The following is a 27343-nucleotide window of genomic DNA, read 5'->3' as shown; positions in this document are numbered from 1 at the left end:
AAAGTAAATACAAGCTCTGAATACTAAGACAAGCTGAACTAATTGAAATAATTATCAGTCTGTGTCAGTTTTTTGTCTGTGTTTCAGAAGCTGCAGAAATCAAATAAACAAAACATGACTGTGCATGACAGTGAAAAAAATTGAAGCGAGTGATAAGGAGCTGAAAGGATTATCCATGCCTGTCATGCAAGGTGTTTGTGTGATATATATTAATAAAATCATCTTTATGTTAACACCATTAAACTAAAAAATGATCATGTTTGTCTAACATTCAGAAGAATATGTGAGGTCCTCAAGAAGACCACTAAAAGTCCGGAAAAGTAAAGGTAAGGCCCATGAAGCAATTGATTTTAGGATTTTAGGATCATTTTCTGTACTATGTAATCAATAAAATATATAACATATAAAACTATAATTATAATTATAGAATAATTGAGATTGAGAGATTGAGATTATACTATACTTGAGATTGAAAAGCATTGAGATTTTTTATCTTTTATATTGCACCTCTTGCACATCTCAGACCTTCGATATGTGTCCAACGTATCACAGAAGCAGCTTGAGGACCAATATCTCTGTCTAAAGGAGGAGAGCGCACTCCTCAAACAACATATTCATATCATAGAGCAGAAGCTATACAGGTCAAATATATACACTATATATACACACACACACACACACACACACACACACACACACACACACACACACACACACACACACACACACACACACATTACAAGCCATACTGTACATTCACTGTAGAGCCAAGCAGTTCATTTCTGTATCTTTCTCTATAAGGTTCTCCACTAAATTGTCAAACCTGAGGAACGAACATTCTGGTTTGTCTGGGAGGGAAAATATTGACAATAAAGACTATATTGAGGAGCTGAAGGACCATGTAGTTACTCTGGAAAGCCAGAAGGAGGTGTTGGAGAGAAAACTTAGCATGGCCAGACAGCAGATCCCAGCTCTGGGTCAACAAGCTCACCAAAGTCCACAGATGGGTGAGAAGGGATTGTTTAAAAACAGAATCTGACTTATGCTTTACATTTGTATATCTGTATATAACTTCTGCTCTCTTAGTCCTAATATTATGTTCTTGAGTGGGTTTCCATAAAACACTGAAACTCATTGAGTAAAATGTACAAGCTTGTTGTGTGATTCCCAAAAGCATTTTTTCAGAGCTTTAATGAACCACTTTTAAGCAGTAAAAAGCCAGGAGTTAATAGTCAGCTCACAGTGTGAATGTAAATTTGATTAGTAATTTGTGATGTGATCATAATAAGCAATGTATAGCCCCACGCAGACAGTCATTCAAACACAGGTTTGAAATGAACATATGATTGAATACATTGATACAATGACTTGATACAGATATTGCAAAGTGGCCAAGGCAATGGAAGAAATGATTATTTTCAGTCTCTTGATGCGGAGTAATTTAGATTGATAGCATTTATGGCCTTTTCCTAAGCAAATGATTTAAAATTCAAATTTTATTTGTCACTTACATAAACATACATAATATGACATGTAATGAAATGTGTTTTATGACTGTTCCTTGTAGTGAGAAGAAACACAATAAAAAATAACATGTAAAATGTAAAATGTAGGTGCAATGAAAAGGATAAATAAAGAAAAAAAATAAACAATAAACAAAGATCTATGGTTTTGGAAAATAAGGATAAATACAAAAGTAGGAATATAAACAGATCTGGACTATATGCAATGAATGGGATGGAATGCGGATAAGTATGTTAAATCTAATTTTAAATATATTTTTTAAATATAATTTTAAATTTAATGTGTTATACACATGATAATGTGCAAACTTTTCATATATATATAATATACCTATCTATTTTCTATTTTCCACAAACACTTTTATATTGAATTATAGTTTCATTTAAACAAATTACACAGGGCATAATGAATACACACCAGAAAAAACAAACAATGAAACAAACAATACAAAAAGCAAATCCAACATGAGTAAATCCAAAATAAGAGAACAAGGTCAAACACAGAGAAACAGTACCAATGGAACAATGAAACAGCTTGGTAGAGTAGAAGAACTAACAATATTTGCATAGTACTAAAAGAGAAACCGGCAGAAAGTGGATCAGAAAGTTCTGAGCTTATTCCTCCCCGTGTAGGAAGATATTGCAGCCAGGAACAAGCCTGTTTGAGCAGGCCTTAGATATCGATTCAATTACTGGTTTACATGCTCCACCTGGCATTTTAATTGTACCCTGAGGTGAAGCTGACATTAATACCAAATTAATCGCATAAAGCTTTCCATACACTTGTCGTGAACTGTGCCCCTGGTTGAAGAATACTGTATATCCTCCAGAAGGCCATAATTTTTTGAAAAATGAACTGCAACTGTTATGTAATGTTCAACCTTTTTCATATGAAAACACACTCTTGCTTGATTTGTTTTGCTGAACACAGGAATTGGAACAACCAGAGCTTGATATTACAAACACATAAGAAATTAAATTTGAAATAAAAGACAAATCAGTGGTGTTCATTTCGCAATCTTTGACCATACACTTTTTCACAAACTCTCCCTCAGATTTGCAATCTCTGCTGCCACAATAATGCTTTACGGCATTTACAGCAGCTTCACTTTTTGATTTTGCTTTCATGAACAGGATTTTCATGATTTTGCTTTCATTTCTGGGAAACCAGACTTTTTTCAACTTCTCCGGCTTCTGGAGCTTCTGCTTTATGTCTAGGTCCTTATACTTCTCATAATGTTTCGTTTCATAGTGTCTTCTTATGTTATATTCTTTTGTTACAGACACGTTAGCTCCATTAGCACACAAGACAAGCAGGTCTATTCATCTTTCGTTTGGCCATTTTTGTGGAGGGTGGAATTAACTTGCCCGATATGACTGTAACATTGTTGTTAACAACTGTCAACAGAGAATGAGGGGCACTTGCTGTTCGTGACTACGCATCAATAAAGTGGCAAGGCATTCTGGGATTTGTAGTATTAGCGGAGCATGTGACTAGCCAGCTGTAATGCACATTTGATATGCCCCTGTTCTATAAAAAAATTCCACGGCTGTTGCCAGGGCCTCCTCTACATAATTTTCCATAGCATCTCAGGAATAGACAATCGAAAAAACCCTGTTCTTAGGTGGAAAGGTGTTCGTTGGCAGGTCTAAAGCACAATCCCAGGGCTATGCAGTGGCAGCTTGGTGGCTTGTTGCTTGCTAAACACCTCACTCAGGTCATGATACTTTGAATCTGACACCCCAGATACTCTTTTTTATTTTTGCTTGCTGAGAGCTGATGCACAGCATGGGGCCTTCCTTCCCTCATCATTTTGGACAACATGCCCCGAGTCCCCTGTCCCTGTATAGGACAACCAGAAGAGTTTTTTCTCATGGCTGCTCTAAAAGGAAATCCCTGAGGAGAATCCCTGCAAAGGATGGACAGGTGTTAATGGATCTGATGGTGATGGTCATATACTGTCCTCCTCAATAAGTGGAGTGCAAGTGCTGTGCATATCCACTGCTGTACTTTGCTACTGCGGGATAAATCCACAAACATTCTCTTTATTAATATCTAAAACCTTTTGCTATTCTTCCCCATAATCAGCAGATGGGTAAGGCAGAGGCAACTGAGTAACTGCCATCTCCATGCTATTATTTTGACCCTATAAATATTAAATATACTGGCAGAAATAAGTGAATGTTCAAATGCAAACACCTCACCTTCACCCATAATGCTTCATCCACTGTCATGCTTTGAAATAGGCATTGGTGGATTGAGGTCTGATTATAGTCCAATTCCATGGATGCGCATATTTACTCCCTATTTACTCCCTATACTTCTATACTAACAGGTATTCAGTATGTTCATGCTCAATTGGTGAAGGACAAGATTCATACACTATATTGCCAACAGTTTCGGGATTTCTGCCTTTACATGCACATGAATTTTAATGACATCCCATTCTTAATCCGCAGGGTTTAACAGTTTCACTTTGTTATAATACCACTAACAGTTGACAATAGAATATTTAGTAGTGAGGAAATTTCATGAATGGACTTATTGTACAGGTGGAAACCTACTGTACAGTTGTGATTCAACTAATGTCATTGAACCCCTGAGAGTGACTCATTCTTTCACAAATGTTTGTAGAAACAGTCTGCATGAATAGGTGCTTGATTTTATACACCTGTGGCCATGGAAGTGATTGGAACACCCGAATTCAATGGTTTGGCAGGGTGTCAAAGAATGTTTGCAATATAGTGTAGTATACTCTTGTCTCATGCACATGCACACTCTCTCATCTCCACAGGCACAATACAACACTTTTAGGCTTTGGAATACCACTATACATGCTGAATAATACATTCATCTTCAGTAACTGCTTCATCCTTGTTGCTGTTGCAGTAAACTAATTTTAATAATGTATTGTTTTTTGGATCAATTATATGTTTTAGGACAGAGTGTACAAGAGGGAGAAGCTACACAGACAACTCAAACAGTCCCAGTACACTATTCGCTCAGCTCCATGGATGATTACAAAAGACTGTATGTTAATATTTCTTTGATTAATGCTTGAGTACAGATGATATATATTTCAATCTCTGTAACTGTACTTAATGTACTTAATTACTTAGTTAGTTGCTTATGTTTTAATTTTATTTCTGATTGTGTAGTTTGCTTATTTTTAAGACAATATAAGAGACAATTTAAAAATAAAAATCTTATATATATATTCATTTATTGTCAGAATTTACAGGATTTTAATGAATGCCAAATCTCTTGTACAAACCCTTAACCCTTATTATACATAAATATATTCATATCACATGAGGCTCAATGTGCACACAATTTTGGTATACACATTTTATTGCATTTAGGTCAATTCTAACATACAGAGTCTAATCAGAAATTGAAATCTATCAAAAATCACAAACTATTCTATCTATTCAAATACTGTATGTGATTGTATAATTATACCCAAAAGAACAATTCTCATAGGTTATAAGTTGTCGAGTCAGTCCAAGAACTGTAACTGCCGACTGACTAAAATTTTACAGTAAATGCCTGCTATTAAATGTCACAGTGGTGTTTGACTTTAGTTTTTTTTTTTGTCTTCTTTTTTATCTTCCATGTACTTACCATATCTTTGCTCTTTTCTTAGTTTTACAGAACCAGAGGCAGTGAGATTAACGGAGCTTGAACTGGCAATTCAATCCCTCAGAGAAACCTTTAAACTAAAGGAGAAAAAACTACAATACCCTATGAAAGAACTGAACAAACGGCAAGTTGATGAACTTAGGTAATGAAAAACTGTCTGTGGTAAACTAAAAGTAGTGGGAAAATAAGTATGTGACACTTAGCAAATGCAAAAGTACATAAGTACTTGACACCTGACCACCCAGATGTGCCCTTATTTTCTGGACAAGGTTTTCCACTAGATTTTGAACCATGGATTTGGGTTTTTGTCTATTCAGCATCAGTGAGGTAATGCATAATGTCAGGTGAGGTGGCCTGAAGTACATTAAACATTCCACTTCAGCCAACATATGTTTAATGGGGTTAAGTTAAGGACACAATTGGCAAACTATATCTGGTTTAGTACACAGCTGTTTGAGCCCCTTAGCTCAAGTGAAGGGAAAATATAATACTATAGCATTCACATACACCTCTGTGCTTCTAACTTTGTGCCAGCAGTTAGGAGAAGGCCCAGATATACATATGATGATAAGGTGTCTACATATTTTTGGCCACACAGTACAAATTAGTAAAATAAAGGGAACTAATTTTTTATCTGTTGATTGCAGACTTTCCATAAAAAATAATGTAAATGTGATCAGACTGCAGAAACAGCTGTCTAATGAAAAGACTGCTCTTTTGGTCATTAAGGAAAAGTTTACAGTTCTAAAACAGGTGGGCCTTTGGAAATATGTAATGAGATCAATAACAGACTTTGCATTGATTAATCTCTTCAATCTATTTTGCTGAAAATATAAATGGTAAAAGCGGAGAGGTTGATGTTGTGATATGTCTTTTTTCTGCTTCATAAGGCTTATGAGACCCAGCTGGAAGAGGTGAGTTTTAAGAAGTTGTCCTTGTTCTGAATAATACCCATTTTAACGAGTAATAAGAAATAAGAAAGGGAAAAAGTGACATCAAAGAGGATAAACTGAACTGAGATTACAGGTGAAAACACTGGAGCATCAAACTAAATGTTGTGTGTTGGAAATATCTATACACACAATTGCTACTGTAGGTGCAAAGACGACTAGGCTGCAGCAGCACAAACATCATGCAAAAGCACAACATTAGATGCAAGACCGAGCAAATTCAGAATTTTGAAGGAGTATCACTCTGACATTAAGACCTGGGTGATTCAAAGGTCCATTATTGTTTGGTTTAATTGAAAAAAGCTGTTGGCTTTTTGTCAAGTCTAGTATGACACATATAAACTGTTAGGTCTGCAACAAAACTGCAAACAAAATAAGCTTTATGGCTGAGAGATCAGACAATTTGAGACAGTCCAAAACAGTAAGTGCTGTTGAGCTGGCAATAGAAACTAGCATACTTCTGTGTATGCAGCCTATGTTACACAGTATTTTGGGGTGTATGAGGATGTATATGTATAGAGGTGTATATGTGATAGATTTGTGGTTAAGGTGTTGGACTACTGAGCTGAAAGTTTGTGAGTTTGTAAGTCACACTGGATGAGGGCATCTGCCAAATGCCATTCGTGCTGTTGCTGATGGAGCAAGGACTACTATAATATAAGTACAGATAGGATCCATGAAGGATGCCAGATGATGTCCTGGTGATGGGTTTGGCTCATAGTCCGTGGGACCTGAGTCCATAGAGCCATGCTGCTGAGTACATCAGTCATGGAAAGGCACTGATGGTGATGAAGAAAATAATAATTTTGCCCAAAACTTTGACTAGTTTCCCAGTAAAGCATCCCAACCTGATAATACAACTATACACCCGATAATTATGTTGTAATTATGGTGATGGGCCCTTAACCAAAATACAACCAATTTTTTTTATGACCATTTACACATATGATATTTTTGGATCATATTTGATACATGAGGCATTTTCATTTGGATCTTTTTTTTTTTTCAAACAGGAACCTTTTTTATGACCTTATTTCCCCTTGTGTAAGGCAAAAAACTGTTGGTTTCTGTCTAACAAAGATGAATTTATAAATTACGCATAAGATATAAATATAATATAGATCTATAACATATAGAATATGATAATCATTTCATTGTGTTAATGAAAATCAACAATTGACAAAATTGTTAGCAAAATACAACGTTTGTGTCATGCACGTGAAAATCAGAATATTAACAATGCTAACAATACTTTGCGACACGAAAGAGTTCTGAGTGAACTTAAATAGACCAGGTGATTGCAAATAGGAAACAGGTGTGCTGAGCTGGTGGTGCAATGGATTGTGGGAAGTAGAGTCCTGATGATAAAGTGCAGCCAGGTCCTCTGCAGGCCAAACTGAAAATTCAGTTTGAAACTGTGTTGCATTTGTATTCTGTAATATAGAGTGTGGATTGAACAACACTTTTAAATTTGTTTTAATTCTGGTCCCAGCTTCTCCCTCTCAGAAACCATCAGGACCACCTCTCTCAACAACATCCAAACCTCCCAGCTCACCAAAACACTCTATGCCCATAAAACTCCAGATCTGCTCCTTTAATTATGAAAAAGTATTCATATTCACTATTCATGTAAATTCCCAAACAGTAATTGGAAGTCTGTTCCACAACTGCACAGCTTTGTAATAGAACTTTCTGCCCCATGCTGCAACCTTTACTACTTGAGATAACATATAACCTGCAAATTCTGCCCGAAGTAGACCTGATGGATCATAAAAAAAAGTTCACAGCACTTGACCATTTAATGCTATATACGTCAGTGTTATGTCCCTGGGAGTGTGTCTGTCTTTTTATTTTATTTTTTTTCTTAGGCTCACCTCAGTGCTTGCTTTTGGCCTAAAGGGGTATGTTTTCATTTACAGTACATGAGTGAGGCAGCCATGCTTCCGGATAATACAGTTTCCAGCTAGTTTTTAAACAAGACGCGGGAGAGAACATTTATTAGTTCTCTCAAGTCACAGGTTACTGTGATTATTGCTGTTGTCTTGTTATTGTTCCAGTTGCCCATCCTTACCCTTTTGTTGTTTTGTCGATCATTATTTGTACCGTTCCATGACTGAATGGTATATGTCAATGTTCATCATGATACTTTTATGAAACCATTTAAAAAATTTTTAATAGAGGCACATAATGACAACTGTTGTCCTCGCAGGTCAAAAAACACAGTATGACCCAATATGGTTTAACTGTTTACAACACATAAAATGCATCAAAAAATTCTGCATTTTAGCCAACTTCATTTCAGCTCATTAATACAAACGTTGCACCTGCTTATGGATTTGTTAAAGACCTTATGTACATGAAATGATACCATGTTTTTGAGTAAATTAAGTGGAAACTATTATGTTGGGTTATCACAGACCGCTCATCAAATATTAGGGAAACTTTACCTAATTGCAAATTTATTCTCAATTATTAAAAAGGGCAACACTATTTGACATTACTTATTAAACATATATTACAAGAGAAAGAGTTGATGTTCTTGAAAATGTCTTTGTGTGAATATGCAGTCATTTGTATGAGTGGCAGTTTCTTGTTGTAATGGTATTTATTTTGCAAATATGTGCCTTGCATTTGTCACACCTGAGGCTTGATGTCACTTGTGCAGGGGCAGAATCCGCACTTCCTCTTTTAGGAGATAATTTTTATTCACTCCTTTTGCTGTGAAGCTCCGAAAGTATTGGTACTACCAATTACCTCAAGAAGTCACATGATTAGTTAAATTAAGTCCACCTGTCTGCAGTGTAAGTGTCACATCATCTCAGCTTACATAAATACCTGTTCTGAAAAGCCTGCAACACTAAAGAGCAAAAGGCAGCATCAAGCAAACAGCACAATGAAGACCAAGTAGCTCTCCAAACAGGTCAGGGACAAAATTTTGGAGAAGTAAATGTAAATGTAAGTATAAATCAGGCTTGGGTTACAAAAAAACATTGAAAACTTTAAATATCCATTAAATCCACCATAGCAAAGTGGAAGGAATGTGGCATCACGGTAAACCTGTAAAACATTTAAATGTGTTTCAATGGCCCAGTCAAACCCCAGATCTCAATCCAATAGAGAATCTGAGTTCTGACTTAAAGACTGCTGTACACCAATGGATCCCATCCAACTTAAAGGATTTGGAGTAGTTTTTCCTGGAAGAATGGGCAAAAATCCCAGAGGCTAGATGTGCTAAGCTCATACAGACAGACACACCAAAGAGACTTGCAGCTGTAATTGCTGCAAAATGTGGCTCTACCTTTGAATGGTGAATTGTTACTGTATGCACACCGATGTTTTCTGTTTTTTTTTTGGTCTTATTTTTGTTTGCTTCTCATAAAAATATATTTTGCATCTTAGAAATTGAAAGCATGTTGTGTAAATCAAATAATTTGAAAATAAATCACTTTAAATTCCAGGTTGTAATGCAAAAAAAGGAAAAAGGCAAAGGGGTGAATATTTTGCAAGGCACTGTATATGTAAAATAAGGGTAGATGTAGTTTTTTTTTAATTATTATTAATTATTATTATTATTATTATTATTTTATTATTATTGTTGAGGTGGTCGACTCTATTTGTTCTGATTTCTCCCCTGTTGGTTGTATGCGTGTATTTAAAAAGTGTTTGAACAGTGTTTTAGGCTCATGGTATCTTAAGTCTGTAGCCTAGTGAACCAGAGTTAATGTATTCAATGATTGAGACTTAAAATCACTTTTGTACGTCGCTCTGGATAAGGGCATCTACCAATGCTGTAAATGTACATGGTTATAGTTTAGGGTGATTTGGGACTTTTTGTCTTTCCTGGAGCTTACAGCAGTATCCATCAGAATTGCTTTCGGAGTGCTCATCAGAAGCACCTTTTTTTATGGGACAGCAGGACGCAAGTGCATATGTCTCAGTGAAAGCTGATGAATATTGTGCCCTGTTTCTTTCCAGCAGCAGTGCAGCTGGAACCTCAGGTTTGTTTTTCCTGATTGATCCCTTAAGGTCAGCTTTTCCTTAAAGCAGTTCCTGGCCACAAGCATACATAAAAAAAGTTGTTACAGATGATGGTTTGTCTCTGTAGACCGTCTGTCACGTGAGGAGACATTTTGACCTAATTTATTTTTTTTGTCTTTCCATCAGCAGGTTTGCCACTGTATATTTTGCATTTACCAAGCCGAGCTGGTCCTGGCCCTAAGTTTTATGCCATATTTCCCTGGTTTACTAGGCATGTACTGTTGGAGGCACAGCAAATTCTAACCGGGAACAGATGCTCATCCACATTCACAACAGTGCCCTGATTGTACAGTGGCAGGAGACACACTGAAAAATCAAAAATCTCAAAAATTTATCTTCAAGGGGTGCTGGGGTTGTGTCCTGATCATCAAATAATCAAAATTACTCTTGAGATGATATGCAACATCTTGAGTGGCATAGTTGCATGAAAAATAACCCCCACCCCCACCCCCTGGAAAACACCTCTAGATGTTCTTTTTCTGGGTCTACCCCAGGCTCTGGGGATAGGCCAGTTGGGATGTGCCAAGTAAAATTCAGTAGTGTGGGTGGTGTCTCCTGTGTTTACCCATGATCTTTCTTCTCTCCCTAGCTTCTGATGTACCCCAGGAACATGTGTGCCGGCAGATTTCGCTGCCATGTTAGTTAGTCTGTATGGCATTACACAGTATTTGTAGTGGCTGGGTAAAGTTATGAAAGCCACTTTCCACTCATCTTCCTCCCATGTTGGAAACAGGTTGTATTAGTTCCAAATCTGTGAATATCTGATCCTCCCGGAGTTGCTGTATGGCTAGTTGAGCAAGGGGTAAATGGTAGGTGTGTTTGATTGTGAGCAGGTTTAGCACACAGTAAACTATGACGGTTGCAAACCGCCATCCTTCTTTTCTAGGTGTGTTTCAGGGGTGGATATCTGTTCTTGGTTGGAATGGCAGTGGTGTTGACCATATGGAGACCAGTGGGCAAGGAACTGAATGTCAATTACATTAATTACAAATTACTGATTTTGTATGGACTCTAAATTAGGCTTATTGATGGATTGTGGAAAATGTGTCAAAATATCATTACCTAATGAGAGAATACATTGAAATAACAAGGAGTAAGTCAAAATAATGACATGGTAATTTGAAAAAAAATCACAACTTGCTGCTGGACTTCCATAGTTGCAGTATACAGCGAAATTAAGTTTACAAATTGTTACAGTAAAGCTCAGACTTTACTGCTGAAGCTCATGCATTGCTCCCAACTCTACAAAACACAGCAACAGAACAAATTCATTTGCACAGATTCAAGCACTTTTCCTTCAAGCAGTTGAATCCCATAATTGCCAATATAATAACAAATCTCAGTTGTTTAAAGGAAAAAATAATTCAATTTTGTTTTCACTTCTTTTTTTGTTGATACTATTTACGTATTGTATAATGCGATGATCTTGCAATGAAAATAGCCATAGATGCTGGCATGTTAATAAAAAATATGTAAAATATGTAAATAGTTACAATAAAAATAAGACTTGTTCTCAATTATTACTTTGTATTTTGATGTTATAGGATTTTTTGTTTGTTTGTTTTAAATTTTTCCAATTACATTTTTTTTTTTTTAATCCCCCACATTTAAAACCATTAATTACTTTACAAATGGTCATTACAGCAATAATATTTTGGGATGCTTTTGTTCTGCCTCTTATATTTGTACCATAGGGCCAGAGGTCAGTGCAGGTGAACCAGGAGGCCTTGCTGGGAAAAGTGGGGCAGCTTAGTGAGCAATTAAAACAGGAAAAACAGAAGGCACTGATCCTAGAAGGTCAGCTTAATACTGCCACTATCTCGCTTCACAGCTTGGCTGAGGTATTGTAGTCATGCCACTCTGATATTAGAGACTTCAGGACTGCTTCTTATATATATATGTATACATGTAAGTTGATTTTATAACCACTATAATCATTTTCTTAGCTCCAGGAGAGGGTCTCAGACATTGAAGGGGAAAGAAATATCCTGAAGAGGAGCTATAATGCACTACTGCTTAGGTGAGTTTTCTGCAAACCTCATCCTAACTAAGCCACTTCCATTATATCACAATCAACACAATTACTGTATACACTGATGGCTTTTCATACTGAAATGTTTATTGATTTCTACCACAGAACACTGTCTGGCCATAGCCACCAGCATGAACATGAGAGTGAAAAAGAGAGTGATGCACAGGAGGTGGAGAACTGTAAAGCTGAAATGGTGGGATTGAAGAAGAAGCTGGAAGATGAAAAAAGTGAGAGAGAAAAGCTGAATCAGGAAAAAAAGAGAGATGTGGAAGACTATGAAACAAGTCAAATAGAAAGAGCACAAGAAAGGGGTAAGCTAGTGAGAAGGTAACTTGTGGCATGATTTCATGAATAGTCTATTCATACTGCAACTTTCCATAACTTAAATGCTTTCTCATTTAGCCTTGACCACTACCCTTAGAGAAAAACATGAATTCCTGGAGCAAGAAGTGCTACAATGCAGACAGAATGTGACATCCCTACAAGAGAGACTAGACAGAGTATCAAAAGTAAAAGTGATTGACTTTTTTATTTTTGCAAATAATGGCAAATATTGATGGTCTAAATTTTTGTCAACTCCTTTATATCAAAGGATTTTCAGACAGATGTGGAAGACCTTAGTGAAATCCTGATGCAGATAAAGGTTGGTTTGCTACATTTATTTTACAATCCGTTTTAAATATTACCATTTATTATTACATTTATAATTGACTAAATGTGTTTAATTGATCTGCTTCTGTCTCTCTTCCTCTTAGGCTTTTCGTCTGCAGCAGGAAAGTTGTAAGGGTCTGACATTCCTGGTGAGTAATGAGAAGGTCAAGGACCAATCAAAAGAGTTGGCTGCTCAACAAGTCTCTCATGTGGAAACCATACTAGAGCTGCAGAAAACTCGGGAATTGTTGGTTATGCAACAGAGGATCAATAATGACCTGCAGGTAACCACAAACACACACAGACACATAAAATGTAGAAAAAAGGCCATTATACACTGAACTGTATTTCTGGCATGGAAATAAGCATAATAACTACAATAGACAAGATGGCTCCACTTTATTAGGCTTACATGAACATAGAAAGGGAGAGAGCTGAAAGGGAAAGAGAATGGAGAAAAAGGGAGGTCACTGAAAAAGACAAACTGTCACTTCAAATCAACAGATTACAAGGTAAGTCCCATGGGACTACATGATATTTGCAATCTTCCAATAAACCTACATATTATTTAGGCAGCAGCATTGCTTGAAATAGCCACCTTTTTCTAATAAAGGGTTTCAACCAATATTTTCCTTTGCTTTTTATTTCAGATCGGCTGAGGAACTTAACATACCGTCCTGGAAAAGGCAATCAGAATATGCCACATCAATACACATGGGCACGTGTTGCTAAGGAATCAGTCCAGATTATGGAGGGGAATACTATTTTAAATGAGCTCCAGGATGGAGGATTCTTGCTTGAAATTAGTCTCATTGGAGCCACGTTCACTCCTGTCGGACTAAGACTCATGAGAGAGCAGGAAGTTGTGGATACCAGTGGTCCCCATGAGGTGGTGACATTTTGTACCTATTCATTCCTTGACTTTGAAACGCATTCAACCCCACTGGTTTCAGGGACACAACCAAACTATGGCTTTATATCCTGCTATGTTCTTACTGGCAACATCCCCACCAAGCTTGAGGAACAAAGGGTGTTTGCACATGTTGAAGTACATCAGGCACTAGGAGGAGTGCAATTCATAACCCAGGGCAGAGCAAGAATCCCCCTAATACAAGCACTACAGCACAGTGGAGAAAAAGTAAAAGGGAGAGTGAACATTACAGGTAAGGGGAACAATAAAGAGAGTGTGTTTTATTTAACAAAAGCACGTTTTGAAAGAGAAATAGGATCCTGTCACATAATGCTTCTGGGAGTCTTTTTTACACTATCTTTCTGCCACCTAGGGTCCTGGCTCTATAACCCACATGTTTCCAATGGGTGTAGGTCAGGGTACTGGGGTGGCCTTCTTGAAAGCTTTATTCTCTGTTCTCTGTTAAAAAAAAATATTAATAAATTGTGTGTGGATTTAAATGTATTTGGATTATTTCCTGCTGGGAAAATTAAGCCAGTGTTAACTTTAATTGTAGATTTGCAAACTTGGCTTTCACAAAATATAATTTATTGAATGTGAAATCAATGCCAAATTATCTTTTGCTAATCTCCAACCATGATCTTTGAAGAAAAATTTTGCCCCCCTATAGAAATAAGATAAAAATGCACTTGCAGCATTTTCTAGGTTCATCAAAGCTCCAACTTGACTTTGACTAAATGATCACTGCAAGTGTATGTCTGCCATACAGCAGACTCACTTTTCACTAACACGGTCACTTAGTAATTAAAATAAGCTCACTGTCCTTTGGAACGGCCTATTATGTTATTTGGAAATGGTTTCATAGTTTTTGTTGTTGCCCATTCACCATCGTCCTGCTTCTGTCAAAAAGTCCCCACCATATTTCTATACACAACCACAAATTTTGCAGCCAGGTTATATATTGTATATGTTTAGTGCAAACACTCCCATAAGCTCCTTTGCTCAGCTTTACAGCAGAGCATGTGCACCCTCTTTACCTCTTTTTCTCCTTTCCTTTTTCATAAACACACACAACTCTTTACACTCTTATTTTCACTATGAGATTAAACAGGAGTTTAGCGCTAGTCTACTGTAGCTCTGCACTTTAACTTCTGTTTTAATTTTACTGTTAATTTCACTGTCTTTTTTTTTTTTTCTTTTAAACTCCATAGGATTCAATGGGGAAATAATAGGAATCCTGGAGTTCTGGCTCCGTCTGTTCTCTGAAGTGGAGGGAAAAGATATTCACAGAGACAGAATGATAGGAAAAAATATGGACAGCATGACTGACCATTTGCCGATTCACAGAGCTTTATACTGGACTCACAATCAGCCTGAAGTAAATACTATCTTACATGATCTATTTGATGTACTGTATATTATAATTGCTAGATAAATGACAATTTTAATACCAGGTTACCTTATTAGAATGAAATTTGTTGTTGGTTGGTGTAGTGTTCTGGTTGGTTGCTAGAGGTGTTTAAGATTAGTGCAATGTTCCAGATTGTTGTTATTGTAACTAACTTGTATTATAAAAGGTGTTTCCTTGGTTGTTGATACATGGCTGCTATGCTAATCAAGTTGGTTTCTAAGGGGTTTCTACTTGGTTGCTATTATAGTCCAGGTAGATTCTATGCTGTTGCTTGGTTGTTTGTATGCAATTATAGTGGCTAAGGTGTTTCTAGCTGCTTATAATTATATTCCATGTTTTTGCTAGGTTGTAAGTTACAATGCCATCATAGCTGGTTTCTTGGGTGTTGCTAGGTTGTTGGCACGGTATGCTAAGTGATTGCTATCATATTCCAGTTAGTTGCTAGGGTATTGCTAATTGCTGCAATCTGTTTGTTAAAATCGGCATTCTTTTAAACAGAAGGAATTGTGCACTACCGCAAATCTATTATCTTTGCATGCAATCTCATAGAAAAAGAATAAGATCCAAAATCCATTATTTAATTAAATTTTATTTATATAGCAATGGACATGGTCACAATGCAGCTTTACAAAAATATAAATTCAGAACATAAATTTATCTGTTTATCCCTACTGTACAAGCCAGAGCTGACAGTGGCAAGGAAAAACAACTGGGACAATATTTGGACGAAACCTTTTGAGGAACCAAATTTGAACCCTTCTTCATCTGAATTACACTGGATATTGTGATTACCAAATAATATCCCTTTTAAAACTGTACTCTATGCTATTATTAGTCAGGAAATGTATTCTCCTTTTAGAATGCAGTTTATCTTGCTAATGTTACCAGCTGTTCTTTAATGGAGCCTTGTGCAAAAATCTTCATAATTTTTAAGTACTACTATCCACATCAATCCCTTGAATCTCCAGGCTGTCCCAGTGGGTGAACCAGCACACCAGCAGTGAATGGCCATCAATTGTTAAGAACTCCATAAGTACTCTGGAGAACAGAAAGGGATATGATCACTGGTATCTCAGGAGTAACAGGTGAAACTTTACAGAGAGAGCTGAGCTTATGGCAGCAAAGCTAAATAAGATTGCAGAAGTCAACAGGTGCAGATGGTTGTGTATCTCTTCTTCAGCACAACAAAATTTTAGGCTGATGGAATCCTAGTGGACCAGTATTGATGCATTCACTGAAAAAAAACTAAAGCACTTTTGTATGTCACTCTGAATAAGGGTGTCTGCTAAATGCTGTTAATGTAATTATAAATATTTGACAGGTAGGAATTAGTAATATAATGCAATGTAAATATACACCAAAAAAGAAAAATGTATTCCTATTCTTGACCCAATCATCTGGACCAAATGAGCCAAAGCTTCACCAAATACAATTTCCCTTCAAAAAACCTTCTGACCATTTTTACACTCTCTACAAATATGCTATCCCAACAAAATAAAGATAAAATATTTGGCTGCTTCATCAATTAAAAAAAGCATTCATGTTTGGCATAATGGAGTCTTTATACAAATCGTTTAGAGTAAAATAGATGAAAAGACATGCAACATCATAAAGGTCACGTACAATAAGAGCAAGTGCTGTGTTAAAATTGCTTAATAACCAACTAACCATTTGTGACCTGACGTTTGTCTAAACTGCACCTTGAGTGCAGCATTATTTAATAGTTATGTTAATGAACTGCCCAGAGCCCTTCAGGAAACATCCTGCCTTGGACTAATCCTCAGGGGCAGAGAAAATAAATATCTGCTAAATTCAGATGACCTGCTTGACAGACTGTGCTCACACAAGTAATGAATAATTGAGGACGAACTGCATTTATTAACTGAATGTAGCAAATATGTAGCCACCGTCCCGTTATAACAGGCCAGCCTTGCCCAATTATCTATTGGAGCACCACCTGGACATTGTGCAGTTCAGCAACCATATCCTGCTGTAAGCTACATAACCATGCCGCATTGGGATGGGGCCAGAGCATACTACAGCATCGGACATCGCCAACACTAATTTACATATCTCTACAATATTACTCAAGTAAGCTCTGACTGACAAAAGCATACAGTATGTGCTTGCCTCAGACCCTAAGATTACCTGCCAATTCCGGGGCCCTGACGATGGAGTCTTCTATAACCACAGCTTTTTCAGGTTTCTCAGAAAGTGCATTACTGAGGAGAGCATACCATTTTGACATGTGAAGCAGAGAGGAGTGGTGTTCCCATGGACAAGCCTTAGCTTTAGCTTTATGTCTATACCGCCAAGTCGTCACCCATTCGCCCCAATGTGAGGGCTGTAATGTTGGAACTTGGGAGGTTTCTAACTCTGCCTAAGGCATCCAGAATTTCCCCTACAGAAACTATTGCTATCGCTAATCCTCTCTAGTATCTGGATACAAACAGATCTGAAATCTTCTCTGTAAGAGAGCTAACTAAAATACACTTATCACAAGTAAAATGAGTGCTAATGACAGAGGAATAATTACTAAGCATCCTGCAGCTCACACACTGGACAAGCTGAAAGTTTGCCATACTTAATGATTACATACCTTTGACTTGAATCACATTGGAATATTTAAAAGATCCAAAGAGTGTTTTCTCTGCTAGATGTTTGAAGACAGGAAACAAAAAAACATCTCTTGAAGAAGAGGAATAAAATTAACTGTGATGGAAAAATAAATAATTTAAAACACGTATGCGAAAATAAAAAACAGTATCATTTAAAACTCTGAGACAGGCATGAATCTAATGACTCAAACACAGGAAGCCTTCGTCATTTGTATGTAACGTTTTCATGTCTTCTGTTTCTAATTAGTACTCTAGTTGCTGCAATCTGTATTAACTGGAGCTTGCGTATGCACCTATTAGAGCATCCATACAATAAGACAGTAATCCAATCTAGCTGTAACAAAAGCATGAGCTAGTTTTTCTGAATCATGTAGTGACTTTCCTGATATTTCTGAGATGATAGAAGGCTGTTCAAATTTAGCAGCACTAAGAGGCTTCCCTTACATACAGTACTTCTTAAAATACTGCTAATTTTGTTTGACACCATTTGCATTCTATTTTTATTCTCACTATTTATGCAGGAATTATTTGAGCATGGTGGAAGGTCATGCAATGAGTTGGTGGTGGTACTGGAACGTTGTGTGGGAGTATGCTGGCAAGGACATCATCCCAATGCTTATTTAATACATCGCCTGTATGATCTACCTCCTCATTCTAGTCCTTCAGTTTCAAGCTGTACAGCCCCTGCGTTTTCAAACTCTAACACTTACCCATTAGTAGTTACAGCAGATCTGATTGAATACCTAAAAGTCAGCAGCCTATGGGTCTATATGACTGATGACAGTGAAGAACAGAGTCCTACAAATTTCCTGGCTAAGACACCAGTGCCACTGCAGGCTCTGATAACTGGCAAGCCAATTAAAGGTAAGTGTAATATTAAAATGACTTACTACTGACTACTTGAGCTTCAACAAGTAAGCCCTGTTTTTGTATTTCTCAAGAGTGGAGATGAGATGCTCCCATGAGATAAACAAAAATGGTTTTAACTGGTCTATGCTTGACTAGTCTATAGGATTTTGAGTGCACTTACTGAGGCAGTGACCATGAAAGGAAGATTGTTCACTTACTCTTGCATGTGTATATCTGGAATATTTTAAATCAACTAGATAGTACTTTTTTTGGTTTGAATAAGAAACAAGAAACATTAATTACATTATGTATACCATTAATTCAGGTTGTCTCTGTTGGTGTTTGTTTGAGAATTCCTTCTTTTACTTTGAATTAAATACTAACTAGAGATTAGCACTCATGAAAAGTATTTTGTTAATCTGTTTTTTCTCAGGTAGTTATGTGCTAAGGGACCCTGCAGGGGTTCCTAGAGGCATTGTAAGGGTGTATATCCAGTGGAGGTACCCATTCAAGTCACCTGAGGCTCTATCGAGACCAACACTAAAATGGAAGTCATTGAGGGATAGAAAGCAGCTCAAAAAATTTGAAGACAAAAAAATGTCACCGAGCTCAGCTGCAAAACTGAAAGTATGTTTGTCTCTTTCTTGCTATCAATTCTCTAACCCAAGATGATAGTACTAGAAATGCATTAGTACAGTATAGCATAATGGTGGTATATTAGAATTAGAGAAGTTTAGTGTCTGAACGATTTCTGCCCTTTGGCACCCATCCCCATTGTTATGAAGTGCTTTGAGAAACACCTACAGTGTGTAAAAAAAAAGAAATCACTGCAATGGGTTGTGAAATCTGACGAATGCATCATTGGCACACAACTTCCTGCCAATGAGTCTCTTTACTACAGTAGATGTCTGCACAAAGCACACAAAATCATCAAGGACTCCTTCCACCTTAGTCATAAACTGTTCAACCTCCTTCCATCCAAGAAGAGATACACAACCATCCGCACCAGAATTAGTAGGTTCAGAGCCAGTTTTTTCCACACAATAAAAAAAATATACTTACTGAACTCTACATTACACCACTAGGACCCTGATGTCTAACTAATACTTCACTCTCTGTAACCAGATTGCATTTCTGCTCTACCCTGTACATTCTTACATCTTTTTCTACCAATAATTATTCTATATAACTGTACATTCAGTTTATGAATAATATATATATATATATATTTAATTAGAGACCTGAGACCAAGTTTGTCAATGCAGTTGTTCCTACATGAAAAAAGACTACCACCATTGTCCTGTGCCATAGAAGTCTGCAGTGTCCTGCCTCAATGACTATCGCATTGAGATGCTTCATGAAGTGCTTTAAGAGGCTTGTTATGAGGAATATCCATGCTGATATATCAGCCCTGCACCCACCTTATGTATTGTCACAACCACTCCAAGAATGATACCATTGTCATTGCATTTACACACCTGGACAGAAAGGATTCATGACTGGAGACTTCAGTCAGTCCGGATTGAGAGCCACATCTTCAGCACGACCACATTAAGCACAGAGCCTTGAGGGGTCCCAGTGGTCAGTTACTCTTCAGCTCGAACCATACTATCAAGTTTGTCTATGACACGGCTGTGGTGGGGCTCAGCAGCAAGAATGTGTCAGCATACAGTACAGAGACCATGGTGCAACAGCTAAACGCCTATTGTAGAGCCAACAACCTGTCTCTTAATGGTGACAAAACAAAAGAGGTGGTTGTTGACTACACATGAGCACGGAACAACAATTCTCTGCTAAACACTGATGTGGAGATTAAGAACTCCAAATTCCAGGTGGAGAATCTCATCTGGTAACTCAACACTGGCTCAATTAGCAGGAAAACCCAGATACCCAGAACTAGACTGAAATAAACTCACACACACATACACACACACACACACATGCACACGCACACACACAACACCACTTTTGGTCCTGTAGTGTAGTGTATTGTATTATATTGTTTGTCTGCACTGTATTTTGTATTGCATTGTTTGCACTTGGTTGCACACTATGCACTTTATGTGGCTTGGTTAATTTACTTTTTTAGTCCTTAATTCTGTGATGTTTTATGTACTGTGGCATCATGGTCCTGAAGGAACGTTGTTTCATTTCACTGTGTGTGGTCAGCTACATAAAATATGGTCCAAATGACAATAAAACGTACATTTTTAACCATTCCTTATTTTAATGGAAGGCAATGGAACAGGAAGACAAGGAGAAAGGAGAAAAAGTTTCCCAGCCTATTAGTCAGAGTGGTAAGCAATAATATTTCTCTACTTTGGATAAATTGTAATTTCCTTTTTAATGGCATCAAATAAATGAATATTTACCTGACTAGGTCAAATGGAGTGTCAAGTTCTAGAGTCTTTGGAATACAACGCCACCAGTGACAGTGATGTTATCATTCCCCAGCTTGAAAGACCTGTCAAAGAGGTAGTGAATATTGTTCATAGTACTTCAAATTTAGTCATTTAGCATTAGGAATTCATGTAGCATACCATATTTTTTATTTTAAGGTTTAAGGTTTGGGTCTATAATTTATCTTTTGTTTTATTTAATTTTTTTTACAAAATGTATTCAAATGTTACATTTAACATTTTGTCTCTTATGTTCTTTCAGGGCTGCAGACTTAAAATTGAGATCTTATCACTTTTGTTTGACCCTTCCTCAAGTGTTGCTTTAGACCAATCTGTGCAGCAAGTTTATGTGGAGTATCGTCTCTTGGGTATTCCCGTGGCGACCACAGAAACCCCCATGTCTCTGAAAAAACCAACAGAGGGAGAAGAAATACATTTCAACTTTAGCAGAGGTAGTTGAAGATGGCAATGACAATGTCATGTCAAGTCCAGAAGCTTTTTTTGGTGCTACATAGAAAAAGACAGAGCTAATGACTTAATTAATTTAGTCCTAGCTACATAAACTGCACCTATGCAACCTGGTACAAACAGTACAATAGACAATAGCATCTCCTACCAGTGTTCATACTGTATGTTCTATAGTACACATGCAGAAATACTGGAATGAACACTTAATATAGTAGCCGCAGAGGTATTGTAACGCATTGTGCAAAACAGCAATTGACTGAAATGTGCAAGACATCCTGTGCAAAGAGCAAAAACAGTGTGGCAAAAACAGCATGTAATGCATACAGTTGAGTGTGTGTGTGTGTGTGGGGGGGTGTATTGTGCTTGGTACAATTCAGTTCAGTTATTGTGGAGTCTGATGGCTTGTGGAAAGAAAATGATACACAATTTGGTCGTGAGGGACCGAATGCTTCAGTACTTTTTCCAGATGGTAGGAGACTGAAGAGTGTGTGAGGGGTGTGTGGGGTCATTCACAATGCTGTTGGCTTTGGTGTAAATATCCATTAAAGAGGGAAGAGAGACTCCAATGATCTTTCCAGCTGTCTTCACTATCCACTGCTGGGTCTTCCAATCCGAGATGGTGCAATTCCCAAACCAGACAGTGATGCAGCTGCTCAGGAAGATCTCAATTGTCCTTCTGTTAAACATAGTCAGGATGGGGAGAGGGAGATGGGCTGTCCTCAGCCTAGTAAGAAATAGTAACGCTGCTGAGCTCTCTTGCTGATGGAGGTGGTGTTGTGTGGCCAGGTGAGGTTCTATGCTAGATGAACACCAAGAAATCTGGTGCTTTTAACAACCTCTACAGAGGATCCGTCCTTGCTCTTCTGAAGTCAACCATTTCTTTAGTTTTATCAAAAATCAGAGACAGGTTGTTGGCTTTACACCAGGCAGCTAGCTGTTGCACCTCCTCTCTGTGTGCTGACTCATCATTCTTGATGAGACCCGACACAGTCGTGTTATTGGCGTACTTGATAATATGGTTTGATTTGTGCATTGCTACACAGTCGTTAGTCAGCAAAGTGAACAGCAGTGGGTTGAGCACGCAGCTCTGAGGGACTCAAGTGCTCAGTGTGTTGGTGCTGGAGATGCTGTTCCCAATCTGGATTGACTGATGTCTCCCAGTCAGGAAGTCTGCAGGAAATCCAGGTTGCAGAGAAAGGTGTTCAGTCCTGACCTCAACCCCTGTTAGCTTTCGAAATCTAGGCCAATGATAAACCTTCCCTTTATCTTCAATATTCTAGAAAATGTTGTAGGGCAGCAGTTATGCTCATATCAACATACTGTAGGCATAACTTTCACAAAATGTATCTTTAAGGATTACTCAGCATAGTACAGATACAACATTAAAGTAGCAAATGACCTACTGCAGGCCTCTCCCTCTCTGGGTTGTGGCTCCTTGCAGAGTTGAGTAAAAGGAACAGTATTCTCCTGGCTCAGGTCCTATTTCACTAATTGTTATCAGTATGTAGATGTAAATGGTGAATTCTCTATGCTAAGTTTCTGTTTTAGGCCCACTTATTTTTCCTTGTGTGTGTATATATATATATATATATATATATATATATATATATATATATATATATATAGATATATAGATATATATATATGCTACATCTCGTTACATTTTTCGGAAAAACATGGTATTAACTGCCACTGTTATGCTGATGACACACAGTTTCAGCAAAGCCAGGTGAGAGGTTATTACATTTTGCATGCTTATTAACTTCCTATTAATAATTACAAGAAGAAACAAGCCACATGCAACTAGAATTAAGCTTTCATGTAACATAGTAACTCTGGATGGCCATAAATTACCTTGGATGTGATTGTTTCTTGCAATATTTCTGAGTATCCTAGTAATAGCTACATGAAACTGGAATCAATAAAGTCAGTCACTACATGAAATTCATGCTTTTGTTACCTCCAAGTTGGCCATACCGTCCGGATGTTCCAGCAAGTGCATAAGCAAGCTCCAGTTAGTCCAGATCGCAGCAGCAAGAGTTCTAACTAGAACCAGAATATATATAAAAAAACTTCACTTTTATCTTATTCACACTGCATTGGCCCCAGTCAGATTTTACATTGAGTAAAAAATACCTGTAATGACCTATAAATCACTGAATAGTCTTGCACCACAGTGCCTGAGTGAACATTTTTTAATAAGATCTGCTACACCTATTTTGACCTGTTGTAAGTCCTACAGTTATTAAACCTTTATATTAGTATTTTAGGACTCTCTGTAAGTCTAGGCTGAAAACACATTTGTTTTGTCAAGCCATTTGTGAATATTTTTTTCTTGGGCATAGTGCGTTTGGGTGATCTGGAATCTTTCAGTGTTGTTGATGCTCTGTGCTAATTTTATCATGCGCACAGGGATCATGAAAATAGAGTTTTATGTATTTTCATATGGGTATTATAATCACTGATTAATGTTTAATTAAAAGGAGTGTATACAAGTGAATGAAAAAATAGGAACTTGTATAAACACTTAAGACTTTTTCACTACTGTCAGAACTCATTATATCTACACTCCCTCAACCTCATCAGTCACTGTCTCTCTCTTTCAGTCATTCATGTTAACTCCATGAAGGCAGCTCCTCTGAAACAGTATGTCTATACTAAACTGGAAAAGACTGATGCTAAACAGGGCAGGTAAGCAGAAACTGAATTGGAGGGAGTAATAGTGATTATACCATTATTCTCTGATAAGACTGATGGTTTACCCTGGACACAAGGATAAAATCTGACAAATATTAGTTGCATTAAAATAATCCAATATAAAATAGAACCCAACACAACAGTTTAGTTTTTTTTCCCACTAATCTCTTAGGTTAAAGTTCACTGTGGTCAGTGAGCCATTGAATGAGGAAGATGAATGCGTGGATGTTGGCCATGCTTACTTGGACTTGCAGGAACTACTTCTTACAGGAAATGATGTAACCGAATGCCAAATTGATAGTAAGTACACTAATTATATTCAGGGTATGACTGGATTTTAGAGTCATTTAATGCAAAGTTTTTTCTCTCAGTTGTCAGAATTGATGGTGATCAGGAGGTGGTGGGCAGACTGAAAGTGTCTTTAGAGGCAGCACAAGCTTTAACAGGAATCTCTTAGGATTATCCCAACTAGGAAGAATGGAAATAGAGGACAGAGAAAGAAAATTGCCTGATCCTAAATGTATCTGAAAATCCTAAATAAATTCCTTGGCAATGCCTGGTTGGTTAATACATGATGTAAAGAAAGAATAAAGCAGAATAAAGCCTCCAATGGAGTCCATTTTCATTTCTCAGTCTTACACAGTCTATCCATAATTTGAAGTAAATAGTATAATGTGCATGTAGATGTGCAGTAGCATCATTGCACAGGAAAAGCCAGTTGGAATACAGGCATTTTATTAAATGCAAGCAGTTACACATTGTGTATCAAAATAGAAATGTCATTACAGTATCTGACTCCTGATAGTTGTCTAAGCACCGTCAACTTACCAGTGTATTAATCGTACAAAGGATATCCCAAAGCACCAGAAGCTCATAAACAAGGGCTGCCAAAAGGACAACTAAAAGTATATTATATAACAATATTTGCAGATTCATACCCAGTTTAAAGTGAGCATCTGCAATTTTCTTGTTGAATTTCTTGTTTTCTTGCATTTTCATTTAGTGTTTTATCTTTAACCTGAACTTGACCTGATTGAATGTCATTTTGTATGGATTTTACAAATCTACTTTCATCTTTGCTTCTCTCTCCTCACATAATTGTTACCCCCTTGTTCATGCAATCTCTTACCAACATTATAATCTTTCTGTTCATTCTCAGTGTCATACCTACTGTATTAAATTTTCCAGTATTTGTCTGACTCCTTGTCTCTCTCACACACACACACGACAATAGTCCAATTATATTATTTTCATTAAAGTTCACATACATTTACAGCATTTGGCAGACGCCCTTATCCAGAGCGACGTACATAAATGCTTAAATCTGTAGCATTGAATACATTAATACTGGCTCACTAGGTTACATACTTAAGATACCATGAGTTTAAAACATTTTTTCAAAAGTTACAATGAAAAAGTGTCAAAGGTTTTTTTTTTTTTTAATGCAAAAGACAGGGAAAGAAGTGTTAGTTGAAGTGTTTCCTGAATGAGGGCTTTTAGGTAAGAGGGAGCTGGTCCATTTTTTGCTTTGTAGGTCAGCATCAGTGTTTTGAATCTGATGCATGCAGCTTCCGGAAGCCAGTAGAGGGATCGCAGCAGCGGGGTGTTATGCGAGAACTTTGGCAGGTTGAAAACAAGCCGGGCAGCTGCATTTTGGATCAATTTCAGAGAACGGATTGCATTCATAGGTAGACCTGCCAGCAGTGCGTTGCACTACCATTTCTAATGTTATTATTCAACCATGTTTGCTAGTATGTATACTAAAATTATTTTATTAAACTGTGTTTGCTGTCTCCAAAATCTAAGCTACTGTTGAAGAACCCTGAACCTTCTGATCCTTTTAGTTTTTCTAATCCTTTTTGATCCACTGTTATTATTCCTAATTAATAATTGGGTTATAAAAGTTTTTATAAACAACAAAATCCGACAACGATCCTATCTCTCGGCTAGCCGGCATTAAGTAGCGCAGGTTGTTCTCTAGTCCATCCCTGAAGATGTCCTTTAAAGCCTTCTCTCCAAAGTGGACCTGGTTACACAGGTCCACGAATACCTCAGCATATTCCTCGACTGGGGAATCCTCCTGACATAGACAAAGCAAGATTTCTGCTGGATCCATTGTGGCTAGTCGTTCTGTCATGGCGGGACAAAGGCGAGTGAGGATCCAAATGCAGTTAAAGAGATTTAATGACAAAAACAAGAAAACAGGTACACAGACAGGCAGGCAAAACAAGACCGAACACAGAGCTGACAGGAAACAGGAACATTGAAACAACTAGCACCAGGGAAGTGAACAAACAGAGAATATATAGGTGACAGGAACCAATGACAAAGCAGAGACAATCAGAGACAAAGGACAAAACACCTGGGGAAGAGATTGAGTGCAATTAGTGTCAATGGTAACAAATAAGTGGGTGGGGCCAACAATTAACAGCAGGGAATGACAGCAGACAGAAACAAGGAAAACACAGACAGACTCATTACAATACTTAAGAAAAAAAAAGGAATTGTTTTGGTGGAACACAAATAAAACCTATATTATATTGGGAGTGTGCCTTTTACTAAATAGTTTTTTTCCTAAATGGATTTTTCAAGGATTTTAAAATAAATCCTGAAACATTCTAAAATTAATTTTAGAATTAATTAATTTAGTGATTTCATTTGGATGTGCTGTATTGCAGATTTTTTTGATGGTCACAGTCATTTTCTCATATGCTTGTGATAAATACCTTCTGATAAATGTTTACCTTTCTATTAACCTACTGTATGTGCATTAGGTACTGTTCATATACTGTAGGTTGAAATGACTTCTGTCTCTCAAAACCTTTTTTATATGGCTTTTTTATCTGGTTGTAGCATCTGGCCTGCAATGCATGCAAAATGGCAGGCTTATGACCAAAAGATTTTACTACTAAAATTTTACTATTTTTGTTGTAACAGTATTGTTCATTATAACAGTAATTGGGAGTTAGGGTTGCACTTATGGTAGCATAAATATACCTGCTCCTGAAAGACTCCAAAATGTGTAGAGAACATATCATAACCAACAGAATCAAAATGGCCAAGGAGTCATCAAAACTTGTCTGGGACAAATAAATTGAAAAATACCTTTAAAAAAGGTTAAGACCTTTAAAGTCTTAAAAATACAACTCAAAAC

The 27343-nt window shown here is 37.2% G+C and overlaps 1 protein-coding gene across 1 annotated transcript; it reads left to right on the top strand.

Annotated features, from left to right (window-relative positions):
* Nucleotides 1-124: 124 nt before the first annotated feature.
* On the top strand, nt 125-25377 carry rpgrip1 (RPGR interacting protein 1). The gene is made up of 24 exons (XM_047808373.1): nt 125-191; nt 524-641; nt 802-1007; nt 4464-4554; nt 5171-5308; nt 5814-5919; nt 6057-6080; nt 11849-11995; nt 12101-12174; nt 12292-12497; nt 12589-12695; nt 12779-12829; nt 12942-13121; nt 13244-13349; nt 13488-14000; nt 14959-15125; nt 18298-18640; nt 19059-19252; nt 20862-20922; nt 21006-21100; nt 21287-21476; nt 24099-24183; nt 24362-24489; nt 24561-25377. Exons 1-24 carry the CDS (start codon nt 125-127, stop codon nt 24644-24646), a joined length of 3483 nt encoding a protein of 1160 aa, XP_047664329.1. The 3' UTR covers nt 24647-25377.
* Nucleotides 25378-27343: the final 1966 nt, after the last annotated feature.

Source organism: Tachysurus fulvidraco, chromosome 25 (assembly GCF_022655615.1).
Source record: "Tachysurus fulvidraco isolate hzauxx_2018 chromosome 25, HZAU_PFXX_2.0, whole genome shotgun sequence".
NCBI lineage: Eukaryota > Metazoa > Chordata > Actinopteri > Siluriformes > Bagridae > Tachysurus > Tachysurus fulvidraco.
Note: the sequence above shows the minus strand (reverse complement) of the source record. Positions and strands in the feature narration are given on the sequence as shown.

What these genes read in the sequence shown, in the direction of transcription:
- rpgrip1 (XM_047808373.1), top strand. Translation starts at nt 125, where the DNA reads ATGACAGTGAAAAAAATTGAAGCGAGTGATAAGGAGCTGAAAGGATTA. An exon ending in GGACTCACAATCAGCCTGAA is followed by an intron (nt 15,126 to 18,297) that starts GTAAATACTATC and finishes CTATTTATGCAG; the next exon opens with GAATTATTTGAGCATGGTGG. An exon ending in ACATTTCAACTTTAGCAGAG is followed by an intron (nt 21,477 to 24,098) that starts GTAGTTGAAGAT and finishes TCTCTCTTTCAG; the next exon opens with TCATTCATGTTAACTCCATG.